This window comes from Nesoenas mayeri (genome assembly GCF_963082525.1).
Source record: "Nesoenas mayeri genome assembly, chromosome: 6".
Taxonomy (NCBI): domain Eukaryota; kingdom Metazoa; phylum Chordata; class Aves; order Columbiformes; family Columbidae; genus Nesoenas; species Nesoenas mayeri.
In genome coordinates, this window is record NC_137545.1 from 23,026,883 (window position 1) to 23,052,692 (window position 25,810).

General features: G+C 41.5%; 1 protein-coding gene across 1 annotated transcript; it reads right to left on the reverse strand.

Annotated features, from left to right (window-relative positions):
* Nucleotides 1–2,236: 2,236 nt before the first annotated feature.
* Nucleotides 2,237–16,623, reverse strand: GORASP2 (golgi reassembly stacking protein 2). Its single transcript, XM_080346501.1, has 10 exons — nt 16,515–16,623; nt 9,156–9,236; nt 8,260–8,463; nt 7,775–7,861; nt 7,197–7,327; nt 6,979–7,111; nt 6,734–6,857; nt 6,285–6,371; nt 4,124–4,219; nt 2,237–3,377 (listed from the first exon to the last, which is right to left on the reverse strand). Exons 1-10 carry the CDS (start codon nt 16,575–16,577, stop codon nt 3,058–3,060), a joined length of 1,326 nt encoding a protein of 441 aa, XP_080202627.1. The 5' UTR covers nt 16,578–16,623; the 3' UTR covers nt 2,237–3,057.
* Between the last annotated feature and the right edge of the window lie 9,187 nt (nt 16,624–25,810).

Genomic DNA, 25,810 nt, shown 5'->3' on the forward strand with positions numbered 1-25,810 from the left:
ATTGAAGTATTACATTAAGTCACTAAAGATGATACTTCTTGAAGTTTTGGCAAAAATTTGTTATAACCTTACTTCATAGCTACCCTGTTTGACCCAATTGAAGTAGCTGTTTATGTTTGTGACTCTAATTTTAATGCTAATAATTTTTACTTGCATTATGCTACAATGGTCTTTTTGGTACTGCTATTGGGTAACAGATAGCTATACTGTACCACAACATAAGATTATGATATTTTGTAGATCTGTATTGCAAAAGAATTTGCAAGTATATTGAGAAGTGGGGAATTGAAGAGAAGCTGCTAAATGAATGTGTACTGCGATTAAGTTACAAAAGATGTACGTATCAGTCATTCACCAATTGACATGATAAATGCTTTCTAACCACCTGCAAAAACAGGAGATACTTTTCAAGTTTTAGATCCTACAAGAGGGAGACAGAAGATTAACTAAGACGTTGTTTAGAAGCGGAGTACATAGCTTATATTCAACTAGTAATTAATAGAAGTATTGCAAGTAAGAAACTAATCGATTTTAACTAACTTCATACTAACCTTATGATTATGTAATTTTTTTCTTAGAAGTAGGTAAACAATTTCCAAAAATTATAATGAATATGCAATAATTGTGTGAATATAAGCAACGCAAGAGCATCCCATCATGGGAGCACTTGTTGTGGATGATCCCCGGTGCTGTTAATAAATGCCTGCTTAACAGGATAATTGACTTTGCTGTTAAGTTATTTGTTTCTTTCACTAGTTAAGGGAATTAAAAAACAGGGATAGAGTGCAATACTATGTCTTGAAGGCTCTTGCTTTTAAGTGGTTTTTGACTTGTCAATGTTTATGACTTTCTAGCTGTGAGATTAGAACTTAAACTCTGCACCACTGAATCATCTCCAAATTTGAAGTCACGTTATCTTTACCAGAACCGCTGATGGTTACAGGTAAACACTGCTTTACTTCTACTGCTTCTGTACCTATCAAAAGGCTGGATCTATAAAGTCAGCAACAGGGACCTTAAAATAGCTAACAAACAGAAGTGCATGGCTTCAGACTGTCTTATTTTTGTCTGCTCCTAGAGACAACCGTGCAACACCTACAGAAGTTTGCAGCTTGATGTTGGAAAGCACAAAAACATGCCAGCTAACTTCAGCTGTTACTCCAAAGGACACTGTGCTGTACTGTAAGAACCCAAAAAAACTACCCAAGGATTCTAGTTCAAGGCACCGGATTACAGTCAGCAATTTCTCTAAATGGGGTATGTGACAAAACTTCTCTTTCTGCTGCTCTTGGGTTAGAAAAGGAAAATAATAATGATGAGGACGCTAGCTGTGAAAGTGTGTAAGGAAGTTACAGGAAAGACTATCAGACTTCCGAGGCTTTATGAAGCTCAATACTAACAGATATTCTCTGTATACAGAGAAAAAGAAAGCAGGGAACATACTTTGTCTCATGGCAAGGTTTAATTCTGAGGTATGTGGCACTGGATTTACAAAGTTAAATCAAAAATACATTCTGAGAAACAGTGAGCCCCCTACTCAGCCATGCAGAGGGATTTCACACACCCAACAGCTGAAGAAACCAACCATTCACAGTGTGAAAAAAAGTATTTGGTTTCTGTCTTTGACATGGGCTTTTGACACAACAGGCAATGAGGAAATGTGCAGTAGTGGGGCAGAGGAAAGACAAATACTTAAGTGATAAAGATGAGACAGGATGACAGGTATTAGATAAGGCTTCCACCTGAACTAATTCTTTGAGACTTTACGATGAGCAGTTACATGCAATTACTGTTCCAAACACTAATCAGGCACACTGCATTTCTGAAAGTGATGACGTAGCCATTTAGAGAGACTTTAGCTTCAGTCCGCTGATGACAGGGCTAAAGTTTGCATATGCTTGTAGAAAACATGTATAACTGAAATCCCAGTAGCATAGAAGTACTGGAGTTGTACAGAAGCATTTTCCACATGAGCTATACCTGAGAGCAGGAGTGAAGGCTATCACCTGGAGTACAGCACACACACCAGTTTATGCAAGTGCATTGGCCACAGTTAATCTATAATTTTAATCCTCAACATAAATTTAAAAAGCCAAGTATGAATCATATGCAGGCAGATTTTATGACTCATTGCTGCAATGAATCTAACTGCTAGTGCTGATCCTGCCTGCCATTCCAAAGTCTGGCATTCCCTACTGGATCTGTTCCTCTGCAGGGGAGGCCCCTCATGGAGCTGGGCTAGAGTGACCTAACCTAAAAACAGTTACATGAGAGTTCAAGCACTAAAAAAAGAAATGTACTATTTTGTCACACAAAGGATAAAATTCCAGGAATTTATTGCTGTACGTAATGCTTAATCATTATTTTGTCTTACAGTAGTCATGAAGTGCCAAATTGTATGCTACATTTAACATTTCCTGTATTCCCTTCCAAATGCCATTTTACAGTGGGTATATGAAACAATGCAGCAGCATTCACAAAACATGGCTTGAGCATCTCCCAAGAGCTTAAAAATAAAGATGTGTGTACAAGCTGAATAACAAGATGTCAGTTAACAGGTCACTCAGCAACTTCAATAGAAATATCTTTAGGTGGAAGTTTTGCAGTGTTAAAATTCACAACTTGGACTAAATATTCTCATCCCCACTGTAGTAACAAGATACTTGCAAAGAACAAGAACTATGATACGGAAATGTCACACCCAAGAACCGCTTCATTTCTATCAGAAGCAAAAATTGCTAATTATAAGCAAGGACAGGCCTAGCACACTAAGGCTGTCAGCCTATATTAAAAACATATACCTCCAAGTTTGGCAGTAGAGTTCTATTTACCACCTTGACATTTTGTTGGGTTTTTTTTTTGGTTACATACAAGTACTCTTCCTCCCCTCCCACCACACTTTATAAACCCCCTTTTATTTTTATTATACCTCCATATTATTTACAGGATTCCTAAAGATTAAGTACAAACTAGTATGAAATTAACAATAGCTTGCTCTTCAAATATGTATCCCATGGCTAAATAAATACCAAGCCAATCCAACAGAGTGATCTGGAGTTATGATTCAGAAGCTTGTGTATCTGTGACTCCAGGTGTTTTCTCATTAACTGCAGAGGATTCACTTGATTGGTCAAAAATAGTTGCCTTAACAGTTGGGATAGCACTATCCAAGGTGAGTGTAGAGGTCTGTTCCACATTTGGCGTAGTGACAGGGTCAACAGAAAAGCTTCCAGCTTGAGTAATGGAGGGAAGCAAATCTGTAGACACTGCAGATGCCTCTGTGACCAAAGGAAGCAGAGGAACACATTTGGGTGGCATTGACAGAGGTGTTATTCCCATTAGATTCAGAGGTGGCAAGGAGGTAAGGGGTGGCAAACCTAAGGAGACAAAAAAAGATTAAAGGAGGCAATGAGCTGCTGCACACCACAGACAGATCTGGAGAGATTCTCTGCTTAACATGTTTACCTTCTCTAATCTCCTATTTACTCTTCAACTTAGTGTGAGTATGCTATACATACAGCACTGACTCAGCGGGCTAGTTTCAAGCCTGATACTTTTCAGACTTCAGAACTGAAGAATCAGAACAAACTCAGGTTTGCTCTATCTCCCCATATGACTAGGTATAGTATTTAAGCATTAATACTGACTATTAGATTTTTCTGGCATTCCATCAAACTGCCAGAAACAAGAAGTTAACAAGAACCTTATTCCAGGTAAGGCTTCCAATTTCAGTTTAGTTTTATTCAAACCCATAAATCTAGTATTAGCTCATACTTTTAGCATTCAATCAGGGTGCTTTGATCTCAACTAGCATACAAGGAAAAACCTCGTATTTTCTTCTACCAATAAAACTATTTACTTTCACTCTTGGCCCTACCTCTTTTGAGATCATAGATCAGATACTATAAGCTGAAACAACTAAATACAGACACAGGTTTAGAATTAGCTTATCTAAAGATATATTCCTTTTCTACCTAATGTGGGCACTACCATCAACTCCCATGTCAGGCAAACACTCCATTTACCCTCTTCAGGATTCTACCAGGTGGCTCTAAATGAGAGTGTTAAGGATTGTTAAGGAGAGACAGGCTATTACAGTGTTTCAGTTTGCAGAAGCACTTACCAGGCTGTGTGATTTCTGGAACAATGTGTGGTGCAGGTAAATTAAGTTTGGACAGATCAGGCAGGTTGGGAAGCCCTGCAGGTAATGGCATCAGACCTACAAAAAAGAGAAAGTTACGACTGCAAATTTAAAATTCTTGTTTGTTTTGTTGTTGTTGTCATCGTTTCATTTGTTTGGGGGTTTGTTTGCTTGTTTTTCCTGTTTCTGAGATTTTACTGATCATATAAAGTTATTTTATATTGCTTTACATCTTCATTATCACTTTTACATGTAAGAATGCAAATTCACCTGAGTTTCAGCTTTTAAGTTGCACAGTGAAAACAGATACCTATTTGCAGGAATTCTGGACTAGCATATCCCAACCTCAGATTTTTCTGAGGAAAGCAGAATCTTATTTCAAGGAATTAGTAGGTTTGCATCCCAAGTTTAACAAAGGTAGTTATTTCACTGCAGCACTGTACCAGAAGCCCTTTGTTCCCAACTTGAATGGCATAAGATAATAACAGGATGAAATACATCCTGTTTCTGATCTCTAATATTGATTACTCTATTATTAGTCTTTTCTACTTAGTTCATAACTAAACAGAGAGATGTATAGAAAAGGCAAGACAAAATAACTTTCAAAGTCAGGAATAGAAGAGAAACATATGATGAACACAACACATGCCCTTTCATCATTGTGTTTGCTACGGAATATCTTTCCCCTCCTGAAATTTCTGTCTTAGAGCTGCACTTCTGGGACAAGGACTCTATTCCTACTTTGTGGTTAACTCAGAGAAGGCTAATTCTGAAATAACTGTTAACATTACAGTAATAAGATGGAGGGGATAAAAGTCTTAAAGCAAAGCTACTGTATACAGGTTTTGATTCATAAATAGTCATCTTTACCTACCTGTGAATTCATTAGCCACAAAGGCTGGCATAATGAAAAAGCTTTCAGCTCAGCTACAAACCACTGTGGTTTGAATATTTTTTAAATCTGAAAAATGCTGAACTTCACATAAATTCACTCAAATGTTAAACCTCCTGTATATTTAATACATTAGAATTTCACTAGTATGGCCATGCAAATAGCAAGAAATACTCTAATGGCTTTAAAAAAAGCAATGATACTATTCAGTGAACAAGGTAACAGGAAAATTAGCATTTGCAGATTTTGGGGAATGGGTGAATAGGGCATTGAGGAAGAAGAGGACATTAACAGAAGCTGAACTTCTTAGTAGTTTGGTATTTTACCTAAGCAGTACAAAATTAAAGTTCTCTGCCCTTGTATGCCCACAGTTAGCTCTACTACACATTTTTTCTATGTTAGAGACCATACCTCCAAGCATTACTTAAAACTTTTGAACGCATCTTTACCTACTCGTCTCATAGCATACAAAACAAAATACAACTCCTTCAGTGTTTCGGAATGCACCATTGAGTCCTGTTCCAGTTACACAGTAAAACCCTACCCAATCCTATTCTTGGCAACAGTGAACAATTCTGGAATACTAGTGCTTGAAATGTTTGTTATTATCAGAAATAATGCACATCACTCTGTAGACAGACTCTTGTTATACCGGTTTAAATTACTAAATAACTCAGAAACAGTAACTGCAACATACAGTTCTATATTCTTAGCCCTATATTTATACTGGGAAGACTGATCAAGCTGAGTATTAAAAAGGAGTTTCCTAAAATTGAGGTTTTATGGGTGAAAGGAATGCAGAAATAGGCAAATGTGCCTTCTCAGAAATTTCTTCTGTCATGAAGTCCCACTACAAAAGACAAACAAACTGAGAGGCTATTTGCAAAAGTATTTTGCAACATACAATTTATGAACTATGAAAAATAACAATATGTCAACTCAAGAAATGTTGCAAATAACAAAGCTAATACCTTCCTGAGAAACGCTCAATGCTGCATCTATTGTGCAGGGGGCCCTAAGAGGTAAATGATTGTAAGCTTTGCTGCCAGTTCATGCTGTGCACATGCTCTAAAAAAAAAATTCCGAACATTGTAGAAGTTGTACAGAGATCTTCAACATGAAATGTGTTAAGTTGTATGAAGTCATACCTTCCTGTGTCCCCCCCAAAAAGCAGTAGAAAAGACAGCTTTCTTCCCTTGTTCCCTTATGGTTTCTGTCTCAGAAATGTTTTAATAAATTTTCCCTGCTCACCTGGTAAGGTAGTTGCTGGGTTAACTGGTGGCACAGAGGTAAGCGACTGACTGACTTGAGGTGGTAATAATGGAACTGTTGGAACACCTGGTGGAGGATACAGGAAAACAATATTAATTTTAAGCGTACAACACTTCAGCTCCCTTCCTCGAGAAGTACAAATAAATAGTTGGTTACACGAGAATTACTATTTGCCTTAACCATAAAATGCTGCTGAAGAAACAGTATTCTCAATAATACACATCATATTTCTGATAGAAGTTGTTTGCAAGTATTTTGTGAGCAAGTGGAGCACAATTACAGTACCCTAGCTTTTGTTTTTGAGAAAAGTTTGGGGAATTAAAATTTTATTCTCTCTTCTGCCTTCTACTAAATTGATAGAAACATCTGTGAATCCAAAAGAGTTAGAAAACCCATGCATTTCAGAAGCTAGTTACTTCCACACTGACCTGTATTGAGAACGTTACTGACAGTAGTTGAGGGTGAACTAATAGAAAGTCCTGAAAGACTCTGTTCAAGGCCTGCTGACCCCGGGGGTAACGTGGCTGAGGGATTAACTGATGACAACTGAACCTTATTGAAAGGAGAAAAAGCAAGTTACGTCAGTAGGGTGTGTTTCCACAAGAACCAACAGAAGCACAAAAAGCAATATAACATCCATTTTTACCAAGCCGAAGAAATGACTGTGACTTACCTCTGTGAAGCCATCTTTGAGAGGACTGAGTGATGCACTAGGCAACTGTCCTGGGAGAGAAATTTTCTTTCCCTCTTCAAATGGGCGTGTAGGTATCCTATGCAAATATCCATAACCGATGCCACATCCTAGGCTTTTAAAATAAGATAACTTAAAAGTCAGTAAAGCGACTTTACAACTACAGACTCCCATCCCACTGCAACATCTCATCTCCTTACCTGCCTTCTCCACCCCAGGCAGAATTTGGAGTAATCACCACTTCCCGACAGTTATCTGTGTCCGTGTTGTACACATAAAGTTTTAACGGTTTTGCTTCATGCGTTTCAATGAGGGAAAAGAGATCTTCAGACTGGAAAAGGGTAAAAATTAATAAGGGCTTTATTGTATTGATTTTATCATTTAACAGTAGTATAATCATATTCCTAGCCCTAACTTTCTGTGACAGAACCTGGTAATCACTCTGTGCTGCAGTTGTTGCGGTGCTGCTGTTTTATTTATCACAAGGCCAACTGCAGTATGTGCCTTGCTAGCGCAACTCAGAAGACACGTTGCACAAGCCAGACTTCAAATCTGCTATTTGAAATATTAATATTAGCATACAAAAAAGTTTCTACTTAAGAACAACTTTTGCTTCCAGAATTGCATTTAAGCACAAGGAAGTACCATGCCAGGGCTCCTCTCTCTTTACATTAACTTCCATTAGCAGTGAACAAAACCAGAACTGGGGATGTTTCAAACTGCCCTGGTACAATTCTTTTAGTTAAAAAAATTCAAAATCTTATTTTTATATACTTACCTCATTCATGACGGTATCTGCTCCAATGATATAGTCACTATGAGGTCTAAGTCCAGCTAATGCAGCAGGAGAATTTGGTTCCACTTCCTGGTTTTAAGAGGAAAAGTTACAAAACACTATGTAACTGTCAGGGTGTAGCAGAACAGTTAGATGTGCCCTTCACAAAAGTTTTGAGTCAGACAGACAATCTGGTCAAGTTTTCAACGCAATTAGTAGAATAGCCACTGAACTAGTGAAACAATGGCTAGATGGGTCTTTTGATACTGTTCCAAGGAGCTCTAAGTATGGTACAAAACTATCAACTGAAATTTGAGATTTTATAATACACTCAACAGACATACGGTTCTAGTTCAAAAGGCTTTTAAAACACAAAATCAAGGGAAACAAATTCAATCTTACAACTTGTCAACCCCCTTGCAAGCTGCTTTTCAGTAAAAAGACAAAAGGTTTAAGAGTAAGAAAAATACTTGGAAGTCTGTACGCACCAAAACATGCCACACATTTTCATTGGCCCCATCAAAGCTGCAGAAACGAATGCTCACACCCAGCAGGCCCTGTCCGCCCCACATGTTGCTGGGCGTCACTGATGTTTCTCTCAGTTCCAGTGTTTTGCTGCTGTACACTAGCATTTTTACAGGTTTTTCCACATTTGCTTTCAACAGGTCCTTAAGAGTGTCATTGTCTTTATTCTGTGAATGTTCAAACAAAGTTTTAGTGTTTAACACAGCAAGTTCTATAGCACAACTTCTGTACATCAAAGGCCCCAAAACACTGTGCGTTATCAGAATATGTATCTACAGTTATTTTATAACAAGCTTCCCTCCACAATTCTACAATACAACTCTGGTGAAAACTTGAGGTATTACAATAACAGATCATGCTTTCCAAACCTGAAAGGACATGCCTTGCAGCTTTTCAGAGGCTTTCGTAAATCCAGTCACGCCGGTGGAAGAGCTTACCCACAACTCTTCTCCAGCGCTACGATGGTTTGCTGTCTCAATACAGCCCTGCTCGAAAACCTTCTCTGCAATTCCTGCCCAGCTGACAGCTTTGACAACAGCTCTTTCAACCAACCTCCAAGTTCTCACACAAGCAGTTCTACAAACAGACCAGGGAGGGGGCACTAACACAACCACATGCTGGTGCAGATGTCTGGAGGGAACACATCTGTCTGCATCCTTATTCTCCAGCTAAATTCTTGGTAGAATTATAACTACAGGGTGAAAGAAAATAATATCTGATGCAGTTAGGCTCTCTCATTTTAAACTAAGGAGAACTATTTTATATACATTTAAATTTTAAAAATGCATTAATTTGCCTATGGAAATAAGATTCTCAACACATTGTTTACATTCAAGATTCTAAGTAGCAACATACTTACCAATCTTGAACCATTAATGGACACAATGAAATCAAAGAATGGCTCCAATCCAGCTCTGTGCCCTGGTGAGTTTTCTTGTACCTAACAAAGTTAAACAAGAATTTAGCAACAGTGTACCAATGTAGATTCATAGATTACAACTATATTTCTGTATTTCTACCATAGCTCTAGAAGCTACTGATATTTGTATATATGATTTTTAAATGTTCAAATATAATATTTTGGACCAAAGAAATCCCTCCCTTAAAAAAAGAGAGAAACATTTTAAAATAATCAGGAATTTGTAAATTATTGAGGAATGACACAACAGTAGCCACTGTCTGGGACAAGCACTGCTTAACAGCTGCAGCAGCAGATAAATTTGAGATATTTACTTCAATAAAGGAGATTATGGTCAAAGGACAAGCTTACTGAATTCTGAAAAAGTTGGTTAAAAAGCAGTAATTTTCCACAGAAGTACCACCATTGGACCTTGCTTTTTATCTCATGCCTACTAGCGGAAAAAGCGAATCACATCTGTGTAGGCATCTCATGATTAAACATCACCTGTTGACAATCTTGAGACACAGAGGGTGTCTGTACAACCAAGGATTCATTACCAACAAGCTGCAGGAACAGGGACACATGCAATTTTGCAGCCATGGCAGATTAAATAATTCAACCACTCCACTCAGACAAGGTCTAAGTATTGGACACACATTGCTCCCAGATGGTTAAAGTATGATTTTCATTCAAAATGGAGTAACCGAGAGACATTTTGCCAGTGTTGGTTTTTCTCTATTACATGAACTGCTGAGAGACAAAAGTAACTCCAGTACGGCTATCAGTTTTTTCCTACAGCCTTTGTAGCAAAGAATATCTTTCTTTATTTGTAAGCTGATTCATTTTACCCACTGGCTTTTTCTTTTATGTGGTACATTCATCTTCCAAAAATATCTGAAAAGCATTACCCTTTACAGTGTGGTTTCTTACATTATGTGTTATTCCATCTGACAGCATTGGTACAAATCTGCTAGTTTGTTCAATACCGGTCTGATTCTGCAGGAATTGAGTTTTCTTAACATGACTCATCTAGAACAAAATATTCTAATATGGAAAAAAAAGCTTGATTACTACTGAAACTGTTCTCTTAGGGTCTATTTATCTCTGCCTGACAAATTCATGAAATCAGAGCTTGGAAAAAACCTCAAATTACTTGTTGGCAGCTTTCTGTACTGGACACCAGAAGCTTAGAACATTAACACATAACCTAAAGATTCATTAAAGAAAAAAATAATCTGGAATCAGCAGTTCCAGGGTCATATCACACACACTGACTGCTGTCCAACACTTTAAAAACAGAAAAAAAAAAGTATGAAACCAACATTATCCCAAAGTCATAAAAAACACTGAGGCAGCAACAACGTCCTCAAACCCCACATTTATTATTTCTAACCAGAACTTGACATGTATCTGCAAAAGTGCCTCTTCAAATTGCCTGCATGTTCCTTGGAAATAATTTCCTACAGCTGGGGGTACAGATATTCTCCTCTGTATGGAACCACAGTTCTCAATCGCCAAAGTAACTTGCAGTCCTGCTAACTAAATCCAAACCACTGCCTCTGTGTTACTTACTCAATCTGTTGGCTCAAGATGCCTCTCACCAAGGGCACCTAGAGACCTGACAGCAAGCTGTGCACCAAGTAACAGGGTAAAAGCAAATGCCAAGCTCCACGTCTCAGGCCCTCTGACACCAACTGCACAGGAACTCCTGGGCACGTTGTGGATGTTGCTCTGACATTAGTGGTCTGTCCCTAGAGCTCACTCAACTTTAGATATTAAAACTTGCAATAATGTAGAGCTACTCCAGAACAGCCTCAAGGAACAGCAATTTTAGCTTCTGAGAAAAGCCACAGAGAAGCTAAAATACACCGTATGAATTATTATTCTCAAATGTTGCACGTATTTACCTACTAAGCTGGGTACTTGAGGCCTTCCTGACAAAGAAAGGTTAAACAAACAGTTTCATGAAAGCAGAATTAGAGAACTCTGTTTTCCCACAGACATGCTCCATAACTGTATTCTCAGGCTTGAAGTTTCTCTAGTAATTAAGTAATTCAAAACACGCTCTCCTCTGATGTGTTTTTTCCAGTAGCTAATGTAGGATGAGCTTGTACTGTTCACTGCTCTTCCCTCAGTCTAGGGAGTCGATATGAAAATACTTTGATAGCCTCTCTTTTTCATTCCACCACCTATTGCATTTGACATATAAGAACTTAGATTTTGCATTTTTAATGAGCCTGACATAAAGGCTTTATACCAAAATGAAATCAGCAGATGGTTTCAGAAGTTATTTTGAAAACAAGAATATATCTTTCTAAACCTCATCATTAAAAAAAAAATCAGTAAACCCAGCACACCAATATATTTATTCAGATAACACATCAGATTGTTAGGACTGGATACATGTCATGGCCTTGAAATTATGAAAACCCAGACTTCTTTCAGCCAGTATTCAGATATTTCCCTCTATTTCCAAACCAAGGTCTTAAAAAAACCTAAACAACAAAACCTCTATATGCTGACACAAATCCCTCCCCCACAACCTCTGATAGATTATATTCTGAACACCATGAACCAGTGACCAGCACTCAATAAGCTAATCTTTTAAAATGAGAAGGAGCACCTACAATAAATGAGAATTACACGTGTTTAGCATCCATCAGCATAAAGCTTGCTGACATCTGTGAGGTATAGATTTGACATTCTAATTAAATTATTTATAGTCTACCCAATCTGGTACACCAGGTCTGCCCCAAACTGGTGAAGATACTGCAAGAGTTTCCAAGTTCTGAACAATTAGTTTGCAGAAAGTATCTTCAGAAGTTGAACAACTTCCCCAAACCCATCACTAGCCTGAACACCTCCGCATGGTTTGCTTCTAAGTAGGCATGTAAAAATTGCCAGGAAGCCCTACCTAAAGAAATCAAGTTCTTATAGCTGCATCAATCATAAGCATGTAGCTGCATCCCTTCTGTCAGCACATTTCCTCATGCTGCCATGCAGAGGCTCAGTCACAAAAAGTCTCCTGTTTCCCTAGCTTGTCTGGGCCCACCGCCACTGACGGAAAAGCATTTTTATGCCTGGCAGTCCCAGAAAAACAAAACAGAAGTGCCAAGTTCATTCCATATGAAAAGTCTCCTCTTTAAAACAGCAACAATGACCCCATACAGTTTTTATGTCACACCACCTTATTTTCAACCAGTTACCCAATGCACAGCACAGCTCTCTGCTCAAAGCTCCGTGGCCATGATTCTTTTCCAGGAACTACAGCAGCAAAGGATAACCAGAGACCTTAGGATATAGATTCCACGTATATGTACATAAACTCCAGGCGTCCTGAACAATCTGGCTTTGTATAGCTTTGCTATATGCCCCAAGTAGGTATTTAGTAACTTGCCTTTGTGATCAAATAAGGACAGAGAAGTAATCAAGTAATACCATTTACAACAGACGCCAGTGCAGGCAAGACACCATCCCTGGCAGCTTTGGAAGCCTAATTCTCTCAAAGCCAGCTGTTATTTCAGACATGTCAGCTACAGATACCCATGGGTAAACACCGTGACTTTCTAAGAGTAGAGAAAAACAGCGGAGCTGACTACCCGGAGAAGCTGTGGAACTGCCACCATCGGAGCTTTTTCAGAGTGAGCAAGGAAAACATCTGCCAAGAATACTGAGCGTCAGAAGGCAGGAAAGGGCTGTGTGACCCTTCCAGTCTCGCATGATGCTGCAGGACTGCAGCTCCTCACCGAGAGGACAGCACTCGGACAGCAGTGCTGCTGAGCACACAGATTACACACTAATTATTTCACTTTTAATTCACTGTCAAGAATTAAACAGGGAAAAGGATTCAAAGTCAAGACACTAATTTTCATCTGCGTAACTCAAAAGACTTCTTTTATGGTAAACACATAAAGTTCCCTTTTGCTGAACACTTTTCCCAACACTACCATTCTATGCCTACACAGTATATGTTTTACATTACACATCATAAGAAGGCTGCTCAGCAACACAATGGTCACAAATTTAAGTCCCGAGCAAGTCGTACTACAGTAAATGGAATTAGGCACAGAAACCACAATTTCAGAGGCAGATGAAGGCACTAACCACTTTGGAAAGTCAGATAACTTATACTAGTATCCACTTAAACTTTCAGAAGCTTCAAGCATTAAACATACAACTTTCAAAGAGCAGAAGCTCTGAGGCTGTTTTTTTTTTTTCTATATAAGAAATGCTTCCTGAGTAATATCTACTTTATTACCAACAAAATGCTGAAAGTAGTTTTTTTGTAGTTCTTCCACCCACTCGGTAATTGGTAATAAAATTTCATTATGTATCATTATATAAGTAATTCTGCTAGGTCTGATAGAATCTGTTGGGTTTTTGTCTGCCAGCTATTTTAACACAATATATAGTATAACTGGATTGAATTTTCTTATTAAATATTCCATTTTCAAGAGAAAAAGCTTTATAAGCTTTCTTACAAGAAAAGAGATTCCCTATAGGTAGCATCAAATTTTATTTTTGCACCAAGAATTTAAATTGAGCTTTTAAAATGTGAGGCTGCTTTTAAAAATAAGTCATCCCTTTATGGCGACATGTTTGTACCTCTACTACAACAGACTTTGGGCACTGCTGTTCAGTATCTTTTAGGGAGAACAGCACATAACACAGCAACATCAAAATCCCTTGCAGATAAAAATTCTTACATCATCTATTCCTTGAAGAAATTGTCAAGTCATTACAACAGCCTGAGCAAACTGTAGCAGTTTTGCATTGCTGAACGAGAAAGTTATTCAAAATTTTCCTTCATTCCATTTTGAAGAGCAGAAACAAATGGACATTGAGCAATACACAGAGTCAGACAGTTGCTCCAATCAGCCACATAACATATGTTAAAATAAATGTATGGAGGAGAAAAACAATTGATGGATAAAATTCCAAGAGGTAAATAGCATTGCACAATACCAGTCTGGGCGGTACTACTTAAAAGGAAGATTTATGAGCACTTGACAAAGATCAGTAAATGGAAGTCTAAGAGCAAATGCACATATGATTAATAAAAACGTATTCCAAAGAAATGCTTCCAACAAATGTCTGATTATTAGGTCTAACTATAAAGAGAGTAGGGCAACAAAACAGTGTGTAACTTTCTCTCCCTCTCAGGGAGAAAAAAAAAAAAAGAGAAAAAAAAGCACTACATTTCAATGTCTAGAAACCCCACCAGCGCAATGCACAGCAATGCTTCCTTTCAAGCATGCAGCTAATGAAATCACTTTCCTTCGACAGCACTTCAGTTCTGGAGCATTCCTATTTCCTGTTACAAGTGCACAGATCATAAAGCTCACAATGAGAGCTGCCAAAAAGATTTAAGTAATCTGCAAAAATAACATCAGAAATTAACAATGGTGTTTGTTCACTTGCTGTATATATTTCTGCCCTAGTCTGAAGTGAGCAGGAAAAGAGACTTTGCTACCAGCTGTACAGGGAGGCAATGCATGCAGGTTAAAAGCCTCACTGTAAGAAACCTGTGACTTGCAACAGTCTCACTTTGCTCATCCTCCTGGCAACTTCTACTTGGCTCCTGTGGTCATTCAGAACCACGTAACTAATTTGTTTCATGGCCTTTTAACAGGTATTTTTCATTTATCTGCCCTACCCAAACAAATTATTTCAATATTTGAAAAGATTTTGTGATGTTTCTCTAGTTTTCCAACAACTTAATGAAATATATGTTATTTACAGAAGTTTTGTATTATCAAATATATCTGACCTTATCTGAATTAGATCTGTAACACAGAAAGACTACTGCCATTTTCTTTTTACCATTCTCATTTATCTGATTAAAATACTGAGCTCAGAAAGAAAGTCTACCTGACAATAAATTAGAAGAAAATAGCAGTATTGCTTGACCCCAAGTTCCACCAAAGGCCAGTGCATGCAGACAGGCAGAGCATTTGTGTCAAGCTTCTCTAACACCAGGAGCAAAGACCACCATGACTTTCGCCTATATGCAAATTTTGACAGATGAATGTTTGGATTTGATCAAAGCATCAATGTTTGATTCTCAAAAGCATTATGTAGCATTTTTTAACACCTGAAAAATGATCTCTGTTCTTTTTTTCATCATGGTATTGTCCATATAGCTGTAGCTCTCTACTAGCAAGCTGGACTGATGAAGTACTAATTCCTGTGAGTTGAGGTCTTGTGCTCTTTCACGTGTCCAAAGTGTGGGGCCAGCTCTAGACAGAGAGCTGACCTGCGAAGGTCCGATGCCAACAGCAAAGTAGCCCGGCAGGGTGCAGTCAGGGTGCCCAGGCTGTAGCTACAGTGGCAAGAGGTTGTGCTGTGGGTATGGCTGTCAGTAGCTCCAGCAGAGTCACTGTGTCACCCAGCGTGTCAGATCCAAGGACACAGCCCAGGTACCGCTCTGCTCAATCTCTAACATCTTGTGATTCTGTGTGAAACACACGCTAAAGAAAGGACTTCCAAAAGGCTGCTCACAAGACCTTTAATGCAGCCTACCAAAATATTTTGTTGCACACATACCCAAACTTTTGTAGCCACAGCATGAACAGAAACTATGTACCTATGAAAAATAGCAACACGCCTTCACTGTGAAGGCAGCTCTGGCAGGTGTGCCGCTTGTCATTTAAATGCCTCTGGAACTCCCGCTGAGGGCTGAAGCAGCTACCGCGCAAATCGCGATGCCACGATCAAGATAAAACGCCCTACGTGTCACCGTAGGCAGACACCCAAAGGGCGCAGCTCTGAAATGCAGTTTGAACGTGTACGAGCCAGCGTGCGAGCAGCATTTTCTAGCGAGGAGAAGCAGCCCTGCCCTAAAAAGCTGCCCAAAGAGCAGCAGCACCTCCCGCGCACCGCGCCTGCCCGCCTGTTCCCCAGCCGGGCCACAGACGGCGTGACCCGGCAGCACAGCCCGGCCGCCAGGTCTCTCCAGCCGGGGAGAGGCGGCTCGGAGCTGCGGCGCCGGGCGGGCCGGACGCAGGCCCCGCGCAGCCCCGCGCGGCTGAGGCGAAGCGCCGGGAGCGGCAGCGCGGAGCCGAGTCTGCTGACGGGGCGCCGGGAACGGGCCACTCGCCTCCCCGCCCCGCCGGGACGCGCCGCCGGCAGCGCGGACGGCCGCGCACCTCCCGCCGCCGCGGGGCACGGCCGCTGCCGCAGGGAGCCCCGCCGCCTCCGCGCGGGAGCCTTCGGGCCGCTCGAGCGCCGACCCGCGCAGGGAGAGGCCGCCGGGCCCAAGGGCCGCCGCCCGCCCAGCAGTCACCCGACCGGCGCGCCCGCCCCTGCCGCCCTCACCCGCAGGACGTGGTAGCCCTCAGTGCCCCCGCCGGGGATCTCGACGCTCTGCGAGGCGCCCATGGCGGGCGGCGCTGCTCCGCACAAAGCCCCGGCGCAGGACGTGGCACTCCCCGCCCCGCCCCCTCCGCGGCTCGGCAGGGGCGGGGACGGGCCGCGCGCGGGGCATGCCGGGAGGACGGGCCGCCGGCTCCGGCTGCAGCGCCCCCTGCCGGGCAGCCCAGCCGCCGAGAGGAGGCGGCGGCCGTACGGTGGCCGCGATGGACCACGCGCCTCCCTCTCGTCTCTGGTACGACGGCGCCACCTGGCGGCCAAGAACGGCTCTGCCAGGGGCGGGGCGGGAGAGCGTCCCGGGCGTTCGGGAGGCGCCGGCGGTGCCAGGTAGGTATAGTTAATTAATGTACATTAGCATTAATACTGTACCGTAAATGAGTGCACAGAACATAGAGAGGGCAAGCTGGGACAGACCGTACGTTCTGCTGGCGACTCTAGTCTCACCGCTCCCCGTGCAGCCGATGGACGGCTGGAGCAGCAGCGAGCTCTGAGCGCTGTTCGGCCGCGGGACGAGGCCGACCGGGGCTTCAGAGCGACATGGGGGCACCGGGGCTGCCGGGTGCGCCTCGAACCGCCGGCGGGCTGGAGCCGGGGGACTGCCGCGTGGGTACGGAACGGCTCGGGTGAGAACCGCTGCCGGGAGCGGCGTTTCGAATTAGCCTGCTCCAGGGCGCACACCCCCTCGCAGACATCAGCAAGATAACGAGACAGATTCTTATCTCAGACGCACGGGATGTCCTGACACGCAGCAGACAGAGATCTCTCTCCAGCCTGTTTGTGCCGAGCGAGGTGGTGAGAGCTGCCAGGCAGCCAGCACTGAAACCCAGCCCCGAGCCAACCTGATGCTGCAGCACAGCTGGAGGAAGCGCACGGCGGATTTTCGGGAGTATTGTGAATCTCAGTACAGTCTCTTTTTCTGTGAGAGTGTCTCTTGTGCTTGGAAGATCCCAGATGCAGCTTTTGCACAGCCCATGTGAACCAGGGCCTTGTGGGTCTGGTACTACAAATCTGGAGGTGATCTCTTCAAGGAGTCCTACCCTCACCAGTCATTTGCAGTAACACAGAAACAGCATTTGATAGGCAACTGGAACACGGTATTGAAGATCCCCAACTAGGCACAGAAAGGAAATTTGCATAAGCATGATCAGAAAACCATACCTCACTTCTTTTGGACTCGTTTCTCTCTGTATTATCATAGTGTTTTATGGGTTAGTAAGCCTCTCTGCACTGTACTTTGATTTACCCTTATGTTGCCTACAGAGATGACCCACTCCCTTCTCATCCTTGGCCACCTCCCTGTGCCCAGGTGTTTCCACCGGAGCAGCCAGCCTGTGTTTCTCCAGGTGCTCTCATCAGGTATGGCCAGTTCTGGATTGTGCTGGCACGCTTGTTCAGGCATGCTTACATCCCTGCAGCATCTCACCTCATCATTACAGGAAGAAATCAACTCTAGTATGCCCAGAGGCAGCAGTACAAATCAAGAAGACAAGGTGAATAATACATAAATAAACTAAGAATGTCTGTGCTCTTAATACAGTACAAGAAAACTGTTACAGTGAGCTGATAAAGTAGAAGTCACACAAACAAGGCTAAAAACTATACCAGCTTAAGCAAATCTTACACATCCATGCACATGCCATTGAGATTTGGGAGGAAAATCCCAGCTATATTCACTTCTTTCTTCCTACTAGAGGCTGACACTAGACTACAGTATAACACAGTGTGATCCAGGGACAGCAGCTGTGGTCTACCACCATTTATCCAAAGCTTCCTAAAGGATCCATAGTTGGTGAAAACCTACCACCCACAGTGATTCTTTTAGTCCATTCCGGGTGAGTGGCTTCTGTATGGCGCCTCTCCTTATGCTGCTGGGTAGACACTGTTGACTGTGTGGGTTGCTTGTAGATTTTCTGTGGCCGTGACACAAATACTAGGCACATGTTGTTCTCCTTGGTGACTGTCTCTGTAATGCCAGCCTATCCTTTGTTGAAAACAAACCCATGGGTGAAGACCTCCATTTGGCAAAGGCTTCTTCAGGGTATATTCAGTTTAATTACCTTGCCTTTGGACTGGAAGACCCTTGACTTACTATTGCTGTGTCAAGAAAAAAAACAACAACTCAAGCAACGCTGCGATAGTTTGCTTCTCTCCTCAGGCAAAGCCCCATAAGTTCCAGAGCATTTTTAGACCACATAATAAATTTCAGTGACAATTCTGTTTCCCCAGAGAATATGAAAAGGTGGGTGGCTCTGGAGCTGATAAACTTTTCATTAACGGCAGGCATTTCCTACTCAGAGTTTATGTTGTGTCGGATGTAATAATTGTTTGTGTGCTTCACACTAAATCCTCACTTCAGCATGTTGCATACCTCATCCTTAAAAAGTTCTCTCTCAACAGAAGTTACTATAACATGAGTACTACATCATAGTACTGTCGCATCAATAGTCAGTTTGTCTTACTCTCACAGAACCAAAGAAATTCTATTTCCCTCTTCCTCAGAAGATCTGTAAAAGTTTCATACCTGCATGTGGTGAACCCAGAAATGGGCAGCCATATTCTGTTCCTCTTAATCACCCAAGTCATTCCCTTCAGAGAAATATGAACCTGCCCCCTGTCTGGAAAAAATAAACTGCGTGCATTGCTGCGAAACCCAAGAGCTTTTTCTTAGGAACTTCTGCCTTAGCACAGCATCTCAGCTTTCCATCAAAATGTCATCACTCCTTTTGGGCTGGTTCTACTTCAATGAAGAAAGATGCTCTCTGCAGATGTCCATTGATTCCCATTAAGGGCTGAACTAAACCACCACATTTATCTGAGGAAATATTTTTGAACTTGGTCCAGTGTTCTATTTCAAAAGGCTAGTCTGTAAAGAAAAACAAACATTTAGAACCCTCTTAGGTGAAAAATACACAAATCTTACCTGGGTAACAGGGAACAAAATTGCCTGAAAGTATCAGTTAAGACCTAATGACAACAAGTTCCATTTTCAGCAATTAACTAACAAATACAAGCTACCTGTTCCTTTCCATGTGTAACTCAGCAGCTGCATTTCAAACGTAATTAAAGTTAATGAGCTATGCTTTGTGGTAGAATCATGAAAACTTAATTGGCATAATTAGTTGTGAGACAGCAAGTGCGTCTTCCTGGATAACAACATGTCATCATTTGATAAGAATAATACATTTAATAAATAAATCAGGGTCCTTCTAATAAGTTAATAAAATAATGAAGTAGAAAGCACACATGTGCAAATGATGAATTATTAGTTTGGGGACTGCATACAATTGTCTGAGTAAGATGGATGGGCAAGTGGTTTCCTTGAAACTGTCAGCTACGGCTGTTGGCTAAAATTCAGTTTGCAATAGATGGAACAGCCACGCTGCTCTTTGCAGAGCCCCTGTTGCAAATGTTTTCAGCAGGGGCCAGAGTTCCTCTGCAGAGCAGGATGTGCGGCAGCTGAAGAAAAGCAGCCTTCCCACCCCCCTCCTTAAAGCCTCTGTGTTATTGGTGCTGGGCAAAAAGCAATAAAGATGGACAGAAAAACCCAAGCATGTGTAGCAGGGAGGGAGCTACTGAAATACAGTGTACAAACCAGGCTGCTTGACCCAAATCATTTAGAGGCTAAGACAGGCAGAAAATTATGATTTATTGCAGAAATGACCTTAAGCTCAAACATAGACAAATACACCAGGACAAAAGCTTCTGAGGCATTATTAAGAATCAGTAAATAGAATAATTTTAATTAATGGGTGCCTTTGAAATTAAATTAAATTAATACTGCCAGAGTTATGGGAAGGCCTGCATCTCCAGTGGATAAAGTAATAAAAGGGATTCTCCCAGTAAGCAAACACTGAAGGAGATAGTTTTAGGCAGAAATAGAGCAGCAGTGTCCAGTGACCGAGGATGGGTCATAAGCTAGCTCTTGGTTGTAACATCTTTTATCCCCTCACAATGTGTGACCCCATTCATTCCTGCTCTTAATGTATTGTCCGAGATGAAGAATTGCAGGGCTTGTTGAGTCAGGTCCTGGCAGAGCAGGACCGGGGCTGGAAGGAGCTGTAATCTGATGTATGTCTAGGAACAACTCATCTGTTAGCAGTGCCCAAGGAGATCTTTATCTCCTTTGCAAGCATATAGGGAACAAACTATGGCTACTTGGAAAGCATTCACCTGGCTGTGCACCCCCAATACTTAGACTTCACATCAGTAGAAGGTATAAAGCACAGATCCTTCAGCTCTACAAAAAAACATATGTGGCTCTAGCTTGCACAAATTGCTGGTAAAAACCTGTGAACACAGAGAAGCCTTACATCCATCTGTTAAGCTGCAGAAATATTCACATACACTCCCCACAGTCTCCATTTAGGAGCAATAGGTATTTTGGAACCGAGCTTATATAATAAAAAAGTACAGTAGTGATGGTCAGCACATGTAAAAATGTGAGAGGTCCGAGACTGAACCTGTTCTTGACCTGCTGCTGGGAACGGCTGTTAAAAGACCAAACCGTGTCTGAAATGTAAAGAGAAGTTAACAGTGAAGCACTTTGAATGTAAGCCACACATTAGTGAGCCTCAGACCAAACAACCCCCTGAAACTAGGCAGGCTGTGATTAGATACTACAGTCTGACGCTCTAAAAGATAATCAATTACAGGAGTAAAGTGGGGCTTTTGTAAAGCTGTTTTTGTGGCTATTAGTGTCTATGCAGCTGAAAACGGAATGAAATGCAAGGCAGGAATGCACTAGCTGGACAGGTTGCTCTCAGACACAATCTTCCCAGTGGAAAGCTGCAGGACTGGTTCTCCCCTTGTGCTCCACAAGGCACAGAAAGACCACTCTGACCTCAGAAATCCTAGTCTTGACTAAATGTTTTTTACCAGTATAAAAATCCATCAATTTTCGTTGCATTGTCACTGATTTACACTAATGCACAGGGGAGGGGAAGCAGTTTCAGTAAGATAATTCGGAGTGACTTGTATCAAGCAAAGACCTGGAGCTAATAAGCCTCCAGCTGAAAACTTTAACTTCATAATATTGCAACATGCAGCAGCTTCCTTATGTCAGTGGGAAGGGCCACAATGTCAGCAGGATCAGACCCAGCACATGGCATATCCATAAGGGGAACGCTCAAGCGGCAGATAGTTGGCAGAATTGCTCTCTGCTTTCCCCCCAGAGCTCCTGGCGTGCACACGTATCAGAGATGTAGTCAGTGTTGTCATGCTCTGGTTATTATCAGGAACAGTTCCTCTGGCTCCTGTAATTTGCATCAAGAACTGCAGACGCCATCAACAGACCAGAGGGAGAGGGATTGTGGAGGTAATCTACAGCCCTCTTCCCCAACTGACCTGAGACCACAATCAAGGCTTTTATTACAGAAACCAGAAACTCAGCAAAACTAATTTGTGAAGGTGCTATTAATAGAACTCAGGAAATTAACTCAAGCTTTCATTACTTTACTTGTGGAAGTGATTGACTTGGCTGTAGGATGGGTTAACTCTGCCTGTCTTCCCAAAGCTGCTGACAATCCAGTTCTGTTTGAATTAGACACTAGTAAGTAGTTTTCAGACAAATCTGTAAGGGGCACAAGTTTGACAATTAAAGGTATTACACTAGTAGGCTTCTGACAGAATGGCTTTTCGTATGATCTTTACTTGCTTCCTATGGGCACAGTGGTTTCACCCGAGACTTAAGATTGTAGATGGAACTCCAAAATAGACATCTTCTGCTCCTACAAAGCTTTGAAAACATGTGCCCGAATATTGGAATGGGCTAAGGGAAATCAATGTCCTCACTCCTCTGCCTCCAGAAGTTATTACTCTGAACTTACAATCCTTACTCTGGCTTGTTGTCCCATTTCAGATAGCCATCAGAACCCCGATTTCTTGGCTGAAGGATAGTGTTAAGCATTTTTACAGAGTGTATGACTAAAAGCAGACATAATAGAGGAGAATAGCCTTTAAATACATGTATTCACAATAAAAGATGCATTGGTGAATGGTTGAGTTAGTGCAGTTAATGAAAAATATCAGAATGTTTCGAAGATTCACTTGACTATTAACTAGGAAATAACACAATATACATGAAATCACAAACAACAGATTCACTTCGCTGTTAAAAATATAAAAGAAGCCCCTTTAAATTATACTAGGCTGAAAACAGGATTCATAATAGAAACACTGATAGAATCTTAATTATAGAAGCAATTGCACAGACTAAGGTTCTGGCCACCCAATTTAGGAATTAGAATGCAAGTATTTAAGAGGCTTAATAGGCCTGCTACTATTCAGCTGTAGATAGCAGCTGGCTTTGGGAGTACTGCAGCTAGGGATGCTGCAGAAAAAGGATTCATAATGGAGCATAAATTAAGTAATTTTCAACCACTTCATTACATGATATTTGTATGCATTGTCAGTCATTTTTGACCCAAGCTGTTAGCCTAAAATCTGTAGTTTTAGAAATTGCTTACAGTAAGAGATAATCAAGGTGATAATCAAGGATTCGCTGCTGCAATCCTATTTATTTACCAAGTACATATAAAATGTTGTTTTCTTAATAATAAATAATGACTTCATAATAAACAAAAAAGAGAAATGTTTTGCTCACAGAATCCCTTTTGCAGTGTATCTTGAGTGTTCAGTACTTTGTACAGTGATATGTACTATCTCAGTTATAGTTCTGTAAAGTGCTTTAAATTCTGTTATTCTTTATCTTAAATTAAGAAGTCACCTACACTTTGCTTTACCTAGAGTTTTTCTAGAACCCCTTATCTAGAGTTCAGACTAAAACATATGTGACATATGACAGTATACATGAACAAAAAAACCCACCCAAAACAAATGGGCCTACTTCTGAGTTTCCCAAGTCAGATTTTATGCTTTAAGATAAAACAACAGTAAGACAGAAAATCAAATACCTTGACTGGATTATCAAACTGCCAGGTTCTGCTGAGGGATGTTTAGAACGGCTGTTGATGAAGACTATCCTGGCAGAAAGCAATACTGGAAAAAAGGCTTATGCTAAAAATGATCTGTATTTAAAAATGGATCATATATTGAATTCTTTAGTATCCCATCCTGAATAATGCTCCATTTATTGTACCTGTACCTGCCACAAAGGTTAAAAACCTGGCCCTTTTTTGACAGAAAGTCCAGACCTTTTCTATAGACCTTACAGAGTTATTGCAAACACGCCAAATATTAAGAAATTGCACTTGGCTTTACTGACTTGACCAGACCAGTAATGCCAAGTACAATTATTGAGTATCAGGGATAAAGGAAATGCTTGTTATGGTTTCATCCCCAATATTTCATTTTATAGCTTTGGCCTTTGTAGATTTGAATATCAGAATACAGGAGCAGTTCTAAAATCCGTAAGAAACTGGAACTGCACATGTACCAAAGCACAAATATCAGACAGCTGCCTCTCCTGGAAACCCTGATGCTTTCTTCTGTATTCCTAAATACGGAACAGTGACCTGAAATTGGCCAGTCTCTAAATGCTGTTGTATGCTACAGATGTGCTATTACTGGGCTTCTACCAGTTTGTCTTGCCTGTGACAGGTGAACAGGGTGAGAGAAGAACATGTATAAAGGTCTTAGGTGGTGTCTCTTTACAGAAAGAAGGAACAAAATACATGTTATCATGAGTAATTTGAGATAAACAGGACAAATACTGCACTCAGATCCCGACACAGGAATGATTTGACCCCATAGGCTACACACATTGTTCACAATACTCCTCTTCCCTGCTCAAGGAGCTCCAGCTCTCTGACAGCTCTCCTATGTGTGCTCATTAGTCACAGAAGGGCATGTTCCTCCATCTTCTGGACAGCTACAAACTAAACACCATTAGCCTCTTTCCAGCCATGCTTGAAACTATACACTGCTAGCTGAGAGAAAGCAATCTGCTTTAGCCTCCAGAAAGGATCTTTTTAGTCTTTGTTATACTTTGAGTTGTTTTCATCCCTGACGTATTCTTTGAAGGCTTCACAACTGTGTATTTCTTAAGCTATTTTTAATCCCCCATTTCAGGAAAGAAAACAAACAAACAAACCCCAAAAAACCCACAAAACCTAAACAAATGACACCACCACCACTCAACTCTCTGTCCTTCATATTTTCTTTCCCTGAGAAGCCTTTTATTATTTATTTTCTTCTGCCCCAGTAGCTGATAACTTCTTTTCCCTCAGGGAGAATGAAGTATATTTTTTTGAGCAAGAGTAAGATCTAGGCTTTTGCTGTTACTTGTCACATCACTGAGATAGCAGGATACTTCAGCTAGGGCCTTGTGATCATACTTTATTTATTTTGAGATTAGATTTGGAAGTTTGAATGCAATCAAACAAACTGCTAACATAACATGGTATATGCCATGGGTGTGGCAATTCTCTATTCAGGCAGTTCTCAAATAACCGCCTTGAAATCCTAGTAAGAAGCCACTGTGGTGAGCTGACCCTGGCTGGATGGCAGGTGCCCACCAAGGCCACTCTGTCATTCAGCTGTCCTCAGCTGGACAGAGAAAAATATAACGAAAGGCTTGTGGGTCAAGGTAAGGACAGAGAGATCACTCAGCAATTACCACCATGGGCAAAACAATCTCAGCTTGGAGAAAATTAATTTATTACCATGCAAATCAGAGCAGGATGGTAAGAAATAAAAACTAAATCTTAAACCACCTCCCCCCAAGCTGTCCCTTCTTCCTAGGCTTAACTTTACTCTCAAATTCTCTATCTCCTCTGCACCAGAGGTGCAGGGGGATGGGGAATGGGGGTTCTTGTCAGTTCATCATGCATTGTCTCTGCTGCTCCTTCCTCCTCACGGGGAGGACTCCTCACACTTTTCTCCTGATCCAGCATGGGGTCCCTCCCACAGGAGACAATCCTCCACAAACTTCTCCAATGTGGGTCCTTCCCATGGGCTGCAGTTTTTCATTAACTGCTCCAGCACGGGTCACTTCCATAGGGTGCAGTCCTTCAGGAACAGACTGCTCGAGTGTGGGTCCCCTACAGGGTCACAAGTCCTGCCAGCAAACCTGCTCCAGTGTGGGCTTCCCATGGGGTCACAGCCTCCTTTGGGCATCCACCTGTCCCAGCGTGGAGTCCTCCATGGGCTGCAGGTGGGTATCTGCTCCACTGTGGACCTCCATGGGCTGCAGGGGCACAGCCAACCTCACCATGGGCTGCACCACGGGCTACAGGGGAACCTCTGCTCTGGTGCATCTCCTCCCTCTCCTTCAATGACCCTGG

Excerpts from the sequence above, each read along its gene's own strand:
- GORASP2 (XM_080346501.1), bottom strand. The coding sequence starts at position 16,577 with ATGGGCGCCTCGCAGAGCGTCGAGATCCCCGGCGGGGGCACTGAGGGC. Across the intron at positions 7,112-7,196 it reads GCCTGGGGTGGAGAAGGCAG|CCTAGGATGTGGCATCGGTT; the intron begins GTAAGGAGATGA and ends TTATTTTAAAAG. Across the intron at positions 3,378-4,123 it reads TCCAGAAATCACACAGCCTG|GTTTGCCACCCCTTACCTCC; the intron begins GTAAGTGCTTCT and ends TTGTCTCCTTAG.